General features: G+C 39.9%; 1 protein-coding gene across 12 annotated transcripts in view; it reads left to right on the top strand.

The window, feature by feature from the left end:
- Window positions 1-13,768, top strand: part of CLASP1 (cytoplasmic linker associated protein 1) — a 266,298-nt gene that overhangs the window by 203,321 nt on the left and 49,209 nt on the right. For 11 of the 12 annotated variants that reach the window (XM_077861342.1, XM_077861347.1, XM_077861345.1 and 8 more), the window contains 4 exons: window positions 716-779; window positions 3,309-3,472; window positions 7,488-7,566; window positions 8,591-8,734. In XM_077861342.1, coding sequence (XP_077717468.1) covers window positions 716-779; window positions 3,309-3,472; window positions 7,488-7,566; window positions 8,591-8,734 — 451 coding nt within the window. Of the gene's footprint in view, window positions 1-715; window positions 780-2,333; window positions 2,426-3,308; window positions 3,473-7,487; window positions 7,567-8,590; window positions 8,735-13,768 lie in introns of all 12 variants that reach the window. The other variant, XM_077861340.1, reaches the window with a different exon arrangement.

A 13,768-nucleotide genomic window follows, 5' to 3' on the forward strand; every position in this document is an offset into this window, starting at 1 on the left:
CCAAGTATCCGTTGAATAATCTTTAGAAATCTATTGATTGACATTGGTCGAACTAGATCACATTCTTAATAAAGTTAAAGGATCATTGAACCAACTATCTCAATTGTATGAAGGGGGATTACTTAGGGGTGATTTGGAGAAGAGGAGATGATGCTCATTCGAGCCTTGAAGGGAAAATGGGACTCAGTAGTATAGATTAGGGTCAGAAAAAGCAAAAGGGCACTAACAGGAAATGAATGTTTGCTTGGTTTCAGCATTCGTAGGAAGGAGGTGTCCCTCCTTTAACTGCCTGCAGCCGTTTGTTTGATACAAATCTAAAGACATCCAAGTACTTTGTAGTAAAACTGAGATTAGAATCCAGGTCTGTCTGACCCCAAAGCACATGCTTTTCCTTCACTTTATCCCATTGCCTTTCATCTGTGGCAGGTGGAAAACAGATCTTCAAGGAGATGAGCAGAATTTATTTAGCTTGAGGCTTTGCCACTCCCAGTGGGTGAACTTCGGTAATCATGCTCTGAGATTCAGTTGCCTCATTTTAGGTTGAGAGCCAAACTGTCATGATTTTATATTTCTACTTAATTTTATCATGAATTAAAAAAAGGATTCATTTGTGAAAAAAGCTTTGTTATATGGAGATTGTTTTTTTAAAAAGCTGTCACTAATCTCAGTGTTGACTCATTAAATTCTAAGTTTATTTCTGTTTTATTCCTTCTAGTCGAGTAGAATTGAAAAGGTTGTGTGAGATCTTCACCCGAATGTTTGCTGACCCTCACAGCAAGGTAAGTCTAGGAATCGTGCCTGCCGATGCCCCCTCTGCATGCCCATGTGAGCTGTATAATACACTACTTAAGAGTGAGACATAATTCCCCATAGCACATTTTAGACCTTACAGATTTAACACCAGTTTCTACAGTAGTTTATATTACATCTTTTAAAAACAACTTTTGGGGAATTTCAAATGTCCATAAAACTTGGAGCTAAATAAAGTTTGTTTGAAGAGTTAATGGAAAGAATCAGATATAGTCTTATTCAAATACTTCTGGATACCTCCTATTAGCCAAACTGGGCTAAGTGCTAGAATAAAACATCATATTACAGTGAGGTACCTTATGCTTAACAGTAGCGAAGAAAATAATCAAATATATAATTATTTTTTTGTACCCCATGTAGAATTTGTCTATATAGGACAAGATAGAAAAGTAGAAACATTTATGTAATGGATTTATTGAAAATCCAGGTTAAGCCATTTCTCCACATAGAATTTTGCTGTCCCCAAGAACCTGGTGGATGGTTCCACATTCTCGGGGGTCCAAGGAGAGCACTGAGCCTAATGAGATCCCTTGCTGCGGGGGGTGGGGGAGAGAACATCCCTAATTATGACCAGGCCCTTTCTAGGAGTTGTGCTGAGAGAGAGACCCTTTATAGTAGCTTGCTTAGAGTCTGGATTTGAAACAAATACCATTAATTTGGGAGAAATCCTAGTTAGATGCTCTTAGAGAAAGAAAATGGGGCAATGATTTTATTGGGGAAGTATAAAGAATGGATAAAGGACAGAAACAGAAGTGCAGAAATTAGTAGAACCTTAAGTCAGCATGAGCAAATCTCACATTCTTGACATGCAGGATTTCACTATTTCAAACCATAGTTTTCCTAGTAAAAATATAAGTCTTATGGGGAAAAGGAGACCTGTCCTGGCTGGAAAGTCCATTGTGACCTTCCTTGCTTTTTCTGCCCTTTCTCATCTGAGTGGTCAGACATCCTCCATCCACTCATTTCAACACTCACTGCGTGAGTGAGTGAGTCCTTAGCTCTGGGTTAGGGACACCGAAAACAACACATGACCCCTGTTCTTTGATGTGCTCCAGGAACCTAGGAGAATGAATGCGGGGGATTCTCTTTTTTCTGGCGGGGGTCGTGGGAGACAGTAGTTCTGTATACCGATACCGATCTTGAAGCATGTCTTAAAATTCCTGTGATGAACCTCACAGCAAGGTTAATATTAACAACATAAGTAGAGTCCAAGAAAGGTTGTTTTCTAGGGTCACACAGATATCAAAGATAGAATTAAATGGAGGAAAATTGGGGCGCCTGGGTGGGTTCAGTCAGTTGAGTGTCCGACTCTTGATTTCGGCTCAGGTCTTGATCACAGGGTCATGGGTTTGGGCCCTGTGTTGGGCTCCATGCTGGGTGTGGAGCCTACTTCCACCACAAAAAAAATAAATAAATAAATAAAGGCAGAAAGATTTCAAGCATAAGATTCATAAAAGTTAGAGCACAGGGGACATTAGGTGGTATGGGGCATTGATGAAATTTCTGTTACCTGTCACCTCTAGATTGCTGATTCAGAACCAGAATGTGAGGATAAAGAAGGAAATTTGTTTCCATCAGAAGGCTCTTGTACAGTGAGTTTGGAGGTCTCAGTTTAGTTAATATTTGCTAGCTGCCTTTGAGCTAAGCAGGAATCCCACAGCTGGGGGCTCATTTTCTGAGCTGTCTCACGGGAGACCCCTGGTGGTTTATAGTTTGCTGTGCTAGAACTGAGTAGGTGTATAATGGCTGGGTTGTCCCAGTAGAGGACAATGCATTAGCCAAATAGGGGACACAGTGCTACTTATCTCTCTGAAATCAGTTCAGGGATCACCCACTGTGGACCCTTATCTCAGCTTATACAGCATTAATGATCGCACAGCAGCATGAGAATTATGTGGACCGTATATTTTATTCTAAGCTGTAATTTTTTGTAAAGACGGTGACTTTTATAATATGTTTTTATATCATATTACTTTACAATATCTGAATTGGCATACATCGAAATCTACAATGCACAAGATTTTTTTCCTCATCATGTAACATTACTTGCTGAATTCTAGATAATGGACAGTAGTAGTATGGAATTATGATTGTTAAGTTTTTTCTTTTTTTTTTTTAAAGAGGAAGGAAGGAAGGAAGAAAAGCCCCCAGGATTAAACTAACATCTTTCAGCAAAGTTAATTTCTCTCGGTACTGAGTTTTGAAGGCATATTGAGGGAGGGGAAAGTATCAGAGTAGCAATCTAAAGGCTTTCAGGTCTTTTTAAAAACTGCATGAAAATGGTATTAATTCACTGTGGACTAACATGGAATTTGTTTTGTTGCATGGCCTGGTTTGCCGTGGAATTCACAACAGAGAGTAAGTTCCGATCCTTTTTCCTTTATCTATTTTTTAAAATATATTTGTCTTCTCTAATATGACCAGTACATTTTTAATAGAGACTTTGGGGGAAATGATTAATTACATATGTGAAATGTTTGATTTTCATTTGTGCCTAGGTTTTCAGTATGTTTTTGGAGACTCTAGTGGATTTTATAATAATTCACAAGGATGACTTACAAGACTGGCTTTTTGTTCTTCTCACACAATTACTTAAGAAAATGGGAGCAGATTTACTTGGATCTGTGCAAGCAAAAGTTCAGAAGGCTCTAGATGTCACGAGGTGAGTTTTTTAGAGGACAGATCATTTTCCCCCCCAGCTTTTGAGATATAACTGACATATAATGTCAGTTCGAGGTGTATAATGTGATGATTTGATATATTTGTATATTGCTAAATGATTACACAGTTAACACATCCTTCACCTTTACCATTCTTTTGTTGTGGTGGTGGCAAGAACATTTAAGATCTATTCTCTTAGCAATTTCAAGTGCATAATAATACAGTATTGTTAACTGTAATCACCATTCTGTACTTTAGATCCCCAGAGCTTATTCATGTTGTAACTGGAAGCTTATAACCTTTGACGAACATCTTCCCATTTTCCCTAACCCATACCCCCTGGCAATCACCATTCTACTCTGCTTTTATGGATTTGGCTTTTGGGAGTGAGGTAATCGCAGGAGATTCCATGTATACCTAGGTCATGCAGTATTTGTCTTTCTCTGTCTGGCTTATTTCACTTTGCGTAATGCCCTCAGGGCCCATCCACAGTGTCACAAATGACAGCATTTTCTTCTTTTTTATAACCCAATAACATTCTGTTGTTTTTCTTTATCCACTCATCTGTTGACAGACACTTAGATTGTTTTATATCTTGGCTATTGTGAATAATGCTACAGTGAACATGAGGTCAGATAGCTCTTCGAGATAGTGGTTTCATCCCCTTTGGATACATACCCAGAAGTGGAATTACTGAATTATATGATGTTTCTATTATCAATTTTTTGAGGAACATTTACTATTTTCTGTAGTGTCTGTACCAATTTATATTCCTACCCACAGTGCAGAGGGGTTCCCTTTTCTCTACATCTTCACCAACTTCTTGACTTTTTGATAATAGCTAGGAGGTATGAGGTGATTGCAATTTTGATTTGCATTTTGCCTAATAGTAATGTTGAACATTTTATGTATTTGTTGGCCATTTGGCTGTCTTCGGGAAAATGTCTGTTTACATGGCCTAGCCCATGTTGATGTTACCAAAAAAAAAAAAAAAAAAAAAACCCACTCATAGGTGGATTTTTGCTATTTTGTTGCCCATGGGTTTGTCATCTGCTTGAATAAGTACTCTGTTACACATTTTCCACATTCTCTTGTTAGCATACTTGTTGAAATGTCCCTGTATTCCATGAGATTAAATACTCATACCCTCCTTGAGCTGGTATTATTTTCGTGAACACTCAAGACAAATATAAAAGCAAATATAAAGCCTGTAAATTGATTCTCTTCTCTATAAAAGACATTTGAGTATTTACATCCTCTTGAAGACTTCAGAATTTTTAATACTTCAACTTCTTATAAGTCACACTAGAAACTTGTCTAGTTATAGTTAGGTATGATGTACCTTTTGTCCAGGTACAATCTCTGTTAGCATTCATTGGCTCGGAAATTGCTAACATAGCATTTGTAACCCTTTGGTTTTTTTTTTTTTTTTAAGATTTTATTTATTTATTCATGATAGTCACAGAGAGAGAGAGAGGGGCAGCGACACAGGCAGAGGGAGAAGCAGGCTCCATGCACCGGGAGCCCGATGTGGGATTCGATCCCGGGTCTCCAGGATCGCGCCCTGGGCCAAAGGCAGGCACCAAACTGCTGCGCCACCCAGGGATCCCTAACCCTTTGGTTGTTAAGGAAGAAAGTAAAAATCTGCTCAGAAAGACTCAGAGGTGTGTGAAAAACTATGCGCTATCATTGTTGAGACTTGTAATCTACTACCTCTGTAGCTGTAGGTCCTCAGCATACAAGTATTAGAACTTACATGACCTCAGAAGACACTTGGCTATGTCTTCATTGTGATTTGGTGGAAGATAGAGGGTTGTGTTGTCAGATCAAGGAATTTTTAAAAGAATAAACAAACAATTCCAGGGCTGATGATTGCCATCCATACAGTAATGTTTATATGACCCAGTTATTACTCACTGGACAATTACTGCATATCAGAATTGCCAAAAGGGAAGGACCCTTCCTCATTTTATGAACGAGGAAACTGACTTGACTTGACTTGCCCAGGTCACACTTTGTTTTAGTAGCAGGCTGGGGTCTGGAACCAGGACCGCTGGTTGTTGCCCCGTTGTCTGTTCCTCTGACTGCCGGCTGGCCTGTGGGTGTGCATCTTCCTCTCCTGTAGGAGGATGTGGATAGTATTTGCATTTTTTCTTCCTCTCTGGTTCCCTCTACAAACAGTAGCATACACCATCCTGCTGTCATCCCCCATGCATGTGTCTGATAGATGTCTCTGCAAAATGTACATTTCCTCTGTACTCTGATGCCACCTGTTTTCTTTTGGTCCCTGACCCTTTAGATTCACATTCATTTGTGCCGCTGTGGAATTTTATTACCTAGATAAGTTCCTTTTGATTTTCAGTGAGCTCAGTGTAATATACTATATAATAAGTCTTTGGAATGCCACTCCTGCTTTCGTTGAGTATGTTTAGTGGAGTCAGGGAACATACCTCCATACCAGTGTATCAGTGGATTTGTAAAGCTTCAGCTGGGGATTAAAGAGGTGAGGCTTACCGAGCTGATAATAACTGAGTGAGGGTAGACAGGAGGGATGATGATGCATAGGCTGGAGAGCTGCCACCGAGCATGTTACAGGTGGGTCCCGTGGTACCAGACTTTTCAAGGAAGGTCAGAAATGCGGATTAAGGCAACATATTTGAGGTATTGTTGTTGTTTTTAATGACATTCTGAAAGGCAGATAAAACATTTTGTGAACCAGACTAAAGGCCTAAAGGTCGCTTCCTTACTATAGGTGAATCCATGAATGGCAAAAACCATTCATAGTTTTAGTGATGGCAAGAATGTTAAGAGTCTACTCCTAAACTTTGGTGATGAAGGAAAATCCTCTTGTTATTTTTCTGGATGCTTCTTCCCTTTAAGAATCCTCTTCTGGGTAGATTCAGTCTAAGTCTCTAGAACACATTCATCATTCCTGTTTCCTCAGGAGCTGAGATGTCTAGCTTTTTAAGCATATATAGGATCAGTCAGTGAGTATGGGGTGGTGGGGTGGGGTCTCCATGCTGGCCGAGAGGGGTTCCTGCTTCATGCCTGATTGTGGCCATGCCTAACCATGGGCATATTTCCAGATTAAACACACCAGTTTATACCTAAGTGGATTCTCCGTTCTTCCCTTGCTGCAGAAGAAAAGAGAGGCCTTTTGTGTGTGGTTTGTCGACCTTTTCTTTAATTAATATGCAGTGTGAGTCAGTCTGAAGAATATAGTGCATTCAGCCCCAGTGCTTTGCTCTGTCTTTCCCGTTAGTGTGGAAGATGTGTCTGCATTTTCCTACATGGACACCATTCTGTACTTTTAAACTAATAGTAGTTAATTGCAGTACTTTAAGGGGAGAGAGCACAGACTTTAGCTAGCCAGGAGCCCTTGGGGTTACTTGATTATATCAAATATGTGAAGCAGCTACAAGAAATGAGATCAGGAACAGGCCAGAAGTTCTGAGGGTCCTGGCTTCTGCATGTGTGTTGTAGCCGGATGAGGAGTTCCTTGCTGGGTCTCCCACAGGCACTTGAGAGGACCTGTGGCAGGTCCATAGTGGGACCAAGGAGGACAGTGTGGTTAGGTTTAGCAGGGTCAGTGCTAAGCAGCCCAGTCAGAATGTAAATTCAGATTTGGGGATTGGAAGTGCTTCTCATGAAGCAGTATTCAAAAAGGTAGTTAGAAGATGAGCTAGGTCCCTAGAAGGCAGGTAGAAAATTTCTTAGTCAATTGCTTGGTCTTCATTTTTAAAATAGCATAACTCAAAGTAAGTATAGTGTCTGTTCGGGGACTTTTGGCAAGATTTCCCTTTTTCTGAATTTTCTACATAATGTGTATCACTCTAGTATTTATATAAAATGAAAAGTACAATTAGTAAACTTTGTCAACTAAGGTCAGGCTTGCTTTTATATCCATTTGATTCATCCACAATGGCGTATTTTTGTTACTGATATGGTTTTACATTACTTTTTGCAATAAATCTTTCTTTCAAAATGAGCACTTTTTCTTCTTCTCTTAAACCTAGGGACTCCTTTCCATTTGATCAACAATTTAACATTTTGATGAGATTTATTGTGGATCAAACTCAAACTCCTAACCTCAAGGTTGGTACCTATTTGTCATTACAGTTCAACCTCTAGAAGTTGAATTTGCTTAAAATATACTTTTTTTGTTCATGACTCTTATTTGGCTGTTATGAATAAATCTGCTGTGAACATCCTTGTACAACTATTTGGTAACATGTTTCCATTTCCCTTGGTTGAGTACATAGGAGAAAAGTTGCTGGTTTATTGGGTAGTTGTATACTTAACTTTATTTTAAATGGCTAAAATGGTTGTACCACATCCATTCATGATATTCCCACTAGCAATATAATGGAAGCACCAGTTCCACATCCTCACCCACATTTGGGTATTATTACTATTTAAACTAGAAAGTTCTGATGTGGTGAGATAAGGTATCTTATTGGAATGTTATGATTTCAATATTAACATTTTAACACATGAAAATTAATTGTTAATTACATACTTTGGAAAATCATAACTATAACAAGAATGAATTTGAGGAAGGATGTGTGTTAATTTGAATTTGGTCATGTACATCATGTGTTCTTTAATCATTAACTTTTGTTGGGATTTTAGTGTAGGCCCAGTAAATAATAATCCCCTTCTCCAAAGGTCAAAGCTAATTGAAGCATCCATGGAGTAGTTGGGGTAGAGTATTAGCTTGATCGCTGAAAATGCTACCATGCAGGACATGACTGAGGATGTATGAAAAAACAAAACTAAATACTTCTGGTCAGTGGCAGAGCTGGAAATCCTGCAGCCTGCCCATGGGGGCTCATGCCCTGCAGTTGTCCTGCGCATACATGAGGAACAGAGCATACCTTCAGTCTAAAACTGAAGAGAGTTGAGCTATATGCCACTCACCCTGTTCCCAAACTTACCTATCAGTCATTTATTTCATGCTTTTGTCCCTGGCAGATACCACTCCATGTGGAAACATGAATCCAGGGGAGAGGGGGTGTTCCCTCAATATTATTACTTTTTTCTGATCAGAATTCAGCTCAAAATTCTATTCAAAGATCTGTAAAATGTACTTATTGTTTATAATTATTGGATCTTTCAGGTCAAAGTTGCAATCCTGAAGTACATTGAGTCCCTCGCTCGGCAGATGGATCCAACAGACTTTGTAAACTCTAGTGAGACGAGGCTTGCTGTATCTAGAATTATAACCTGGACGACAGAACCAAAGAGTTCAGACGTGAGAAAGGTATGTCCAAGAGAACTCGAGTGCAGCTTTTTAAACACAGACTGTTCTCAGGCACGTATGAGGAAAAGAAATTTACTTAGAAACTTGCAAACCACCCCATACACCTTCACAGGATCCTTTATCGCTCCTTTTCTGTAAAAATCAAGTCTTTGCTCTTGCCCCTTACCTTCTCTCTGGTTCCATCTAGTCCCAGTCTTCTGACATCAAAATGAAAATCAGAAATCATGTATGAGGGGTTCATGATTTTCTTAGGCACCTGTTTTGTTCTTTTCAAATGTGTGAAAGCACTGGTAGCTAGCTTAGTGTCTCTTAAGGCCATTGATTTTTCATGTATCAGTTTCATGATGTGGACTTTGAGGACAGAATTGAAGATCTGAGGCTACATGGCCACATAGTGCCTCCTAGCAAAATGTGGAGCAAAGTTTGCTAAGATAGGAATTCCTGAAATTAAAAAGAACAAACCGTTTTGGATCATAGACCACATTTGGAACATACTTTCTTTGACGTGGGGGGGTGAATGGATGGGGAGGAAGAATTCAGATTTAGAGCCACCTGGACACCAAGGTGATGCTTTGTTGTTGTTGTTGTTGTTGTTGTTGTTTTTCAGTCAACCGAAGAGAAGTATTGGCTACTTTCTTCAGAAGTGGTAACATTGAGAGGCATATAACAAAGTAATATACTAGTACCCAGGGACATATAATAGTACACAGGGTACCATTTCTCTTACTAGGTAGTAGTCTGCCTCAGGATCATTACAGAGATTAATTATTACATGTAAAACACTTTGTCAATTCCTGAAAAGTTGTAAACAGGCAACAAGTATAAGTTACTGTGTTTGTTTCTCTTTCTCTCTTACCTGTCTGTGTCTTTCTGTTCTTGAGTTTCACCCGTGGCCATTATTCTTTTACTTAATATATAAACTTGAGTAGCCCTTATAAAGCACTCTTTAAAAGCCAGCTTTCTCAGTTCTGCTTTCAGACTAAAAGTACTTGATTCTGGTTATTGGTGTATAATCACGAGCCTTGCGTTTTTTTCCTTCTGTGCCATACTCCTTCTGTGTTTAGCCTGACCAGTGGACTCCTTTGGCCTTAAGCAGAGTTGATAATGTGGACCACTTGAGTCCAGGCAGGAAAAAAGGAAAGAAGAATTCCAGGAGCAGTTGGCAGGAGTATGTATTTACAAATGCAGATGAACACTTAGCTCTTCCTCTAATGGAGTTCAAAGACAGCAGAATAATTCTCTAAAAGGTTTCTTTGAAAGGGTTGCAGGTCATGTAAGTCCTGTGTCCACTGTATAGTAATAAACTAAATTGTCCAAGGTCAAAAGAACAAGGACCAATCTTATTCAAGTATTCATTCAAAATTACTATCAAAAGAGCATTTCACTGGCAGCCTTTAATTTAGCCATTAAGCCAGGGTTGGATTAAGGAGGAACGATAGGGGATGGTTGAATGATTTGGTTGGTATGTGAGTCACAAACCAGTATTTCTGTTGTAATTTTCGAAGTCACAAGATTGGCCAATAAATACAAAAGCCTTCAGGATAGCTTTCTGTCTTTAGTCATAACACTTAAGTATATGTGTGTCTATGTGTGTTCCTTTTGAAATTGAATGTTACTTAAATATACCCTCCTGTAGGGCTGAAACATATTTTCGACTTCCAGGTAGCTGTGATTAGGGCCTGCAGGGGAACAGCACACTTTCATCATAATGTCCACTTTCTCTGGACATGCACATTAGAAATTTGAACTAGAATTTATTTTCCTAACTATTCTAAACAGGATGTTATAGTAACTTTTTTCCTTGAGTTATTTAGCCTTGGGCTCCAATACACTCAACTTATTTTAATAATAGCATAAGTCAAATATGATTAAGATACTAGTTCAAACCTAAGTTCTGGGACAGTAAGCCTGATCTTCAGAAAAGTTGGAAAGCTTTATTACAGCAGTAGTTCTCAGTCCTGGCTGCCATTAAAATCAACCTCAATTCCTGGGCTCTGCCCCAGGTAATTTGACCTAATTGGTATAAAGTATGGACAGTGTTTTGGGTCTCATTCCCTCTGCTCTTGGCTGATGTTTAATGCACAGAGTTGAGACCCATTGCTTTAGACCGTTACCCTGGGTTTGAACTTCAAGGCATACAGCCTGCTAATGTTGTGTTGACCTGGTTGCCACTAATTCTCTTGGTCCCAGCCTACATCTTCTCTTCAGTGTCTTCAGGATGAGGGCTGGACTTGCTGCTCCCCTGTGTGGTCCCCACCTCCCTGTTTCCACCCACCCTGTATATTCAACACCTAGCACAACACCTGTTGAAACAAAGTAGGCATTTAATAAATATTTCGAATTAATTAACGAATGATAAATGTCCAAAGAGAAATGATCTCATTTTAAGTAGCACACCGAAGCCATCATTTTCAAAGCCATAATGTTGGAATCCCCTGTTTTGACATCTGTATTAGTTTTCTGTTGCATACCAAATCACCACAAACTTGGCAGCTTGAAACTACAAAAATTTATTAGATTGTCACTTCTGTGATTCAGGAATCTGGCACACTGTCTCTGGGTCCTTTGCCTCGGGTCTTAACAAACTGAAATCAAGAAGTCTGGGTTTTTGGTCTCACCTGAGATCTGGTCTCTTGTGGCTCATGGGTTCTCAGCCCAATTCTGTTCCTTACAGAAGTAGGGCTGAGATGCCTGTTTTCTTGCTGTCGGCAGGGGGTGTTCTCAGCTCAGAGACGCTACCCACCACCCCCTGCCACATGGCCCTCTCCACAACATGGCAGTTTGCTTTCTCAAAGCCAGCAGGAGAATATTTGGGAAAATATTTTCCCAAACTTCCCAAATTAGGTGAAAAACCTTAATCTATCTAAGAATATTAATTTTCTGCAGACAATACCTGGGAAATTGGCAGTGTAATTCATTCTATAGAATCTTACTTGGAAAAGCACTTTAAACTGACAGAATGCTACATTTGTTAACATTTTTAATATTTATGTTGTTCCCTTTTCATCTCAGCATTTTGGGGTGTTTCATGTTGGAGTGTTTAGATATTTAAGAAGTTTTGAAGAGGAGGGAAGAGGCATAGCCAAAACCAGAACACAAGCCAGTCAGCAGTGGAATATGCTTAGGCTGAGACTGAGGGGGGACTAGCAGGAGAACCCCCACCCAGACCTTCACTGGCCCACTTTATTCCCAAAGTCACTGTGTTCGTGTTTTAGGTATGGGAGCCCTGAATAGTCATGTTGGCCAAATTATACCTTTCTGAAGGCACTGTGTTTGTGTTAAGATAATATAATGTGGGGTGCCTGGATGGCTCAGTACGTTAAGTGTCTGACTCTTGATTTCAGTTCAAGTTGTGATGTCAGGATTATAAGATAGGGATCCCTGGGTGGCGCAGCGGTTTGGCGCCTGCCTTGGGCCCAGGGCGCGATCCTGGAGACCCAGGATCGAATCCCACGTCAGGCTCCTGGTGCATGGAGCCTGCTTCTCCCTCTGCCTGTGTCTCTGCCTCTCTCTCTCTCTCTCTGTGTGACTATCATAAATAAATAAAAATTTAAAAAAAAAAAAAAAGGATTATAAGATAGAGCCCCACATTGGGCTCCACGCTCAGCACAGAGTCTGCTTGAGAGTCTCCTTCTGCCCCCACGCAGTTCATACACAAGACTGCACATGTGTGCACGTGCCCTCTCTCTCTTAAATAAAGAAGTCTTAAAAAAAAAAAGATAATATATTAGCAATAGGAAATGGATTCTAGATTTGACTTTCGTTTGACTTTTGCTTCTGCCATTTGGTAATGGTGTGAGCTGGCAGCTGGCACCTTAACTTCTAGCACCTTAAATTCTTGTTTGTTCTTTATAAAATGAGAATGATAATCCCTGCCTCAGGCTTCATTGGAAGGACTAATTGCAGTAGGAAAAAACATAGATAAATATTACTTCATTTACATTGCAGCCACTGGGGCACCTGGATGGCTCAGTGGTTGAGCGTCTTGTCTTGCCTTTGGCTCAGGGTGTGATCCTGGAGTCCTGGGATCGAGTCCCAAACCGGCCTCCCCGCAGAGAGCCTGCTTCTCCCTCGCCCTATGTTTATGCCTCTCTCCCTGTGTCTCTCATGAATAAATAAATAAAATCTTTAAAAAATATATACATCAGAGCCCTTGCTCTTATTCTTTAAGGGTTGTTTTGGTTTTGCTGCTGCTGTTTGTGAAACAAATGGAGAACCTGCTTTTTCCAGCATTAGAAAGGTATTTTTTCTCCCATCAACCAAAGGGAATGTAGTGATGCAGTTGAATTTTTAATGGTGTGTTTGTATTTCAGGATTCAGAATCCCTTTGGGTGTGTTTATCATACATTGATTCTCTGACATTTAGCACCTACATTGTCAGATGAGATAGCAGATTCAGCCCCCCACACGTTGTTTTGAGAAATGCAGTAAATGAAAGCATGGCAAAGAAACCTAGAGAGTATAAAGATGATGTTGCCTGAAGCAAGAAGAGGTTAGAAGCCTTCAAAAGTTGAAATTTCTAGCTGAAAAATATTTATTTATTTATTTTGAGAGAGGGGGAAAGAGAGAGAGAATCTTAAGCAGGCTCTTTGCCCAGCACAGAGCCCAACACGGGGCTCAAGTCACAACCCTAAGATCGTGACCTAAGCTGAAACCAAGAGTCTGTCACTTAACCAACTGAACCATCCAGGTGCCCCTCTCATTGAAAAACTTTCAAGTCTGATTGTAGGTAGGCAGTGTGGCCTAGCCTAGGGTTTTCCCATCAAACAGGATTTGAGGCTCAGCTTAATGGTGACTGAAATGAGTTGACCTTTTTGACCTTTTCATCGAGTAAGGCAAGAATGCTACTACTGCTAGCAAGGATTATGGTTATTATGCACCTAGCAAATGATAGAGGTTTGAAACTGGTACTTACTATTGTTATGCTTCCTATTCTTAGCTGTTAGAGTATATATATACCTAAGGTGATTTTGTAAAAGAAGCCAAATACTTCCACAGCTTACAAATAACCCTGGTTTAAGCACTTGCTTCTTC

The sequence above is a fragment of the Canis aureus genome, chromosome 20 (assembly GCF_053574225.1).
Source record: "Canis aureus isolate CA01 chromosome 20, VMU_Caureus_v.1.0, whole genome shotgun sequence".
Taxonomy (NCBI): domain Eukaryota; kingdom Metazoa; phylum Chordata; class Mammalia; order Carnivora; family Canidae; genus Canis; species Canis aureus.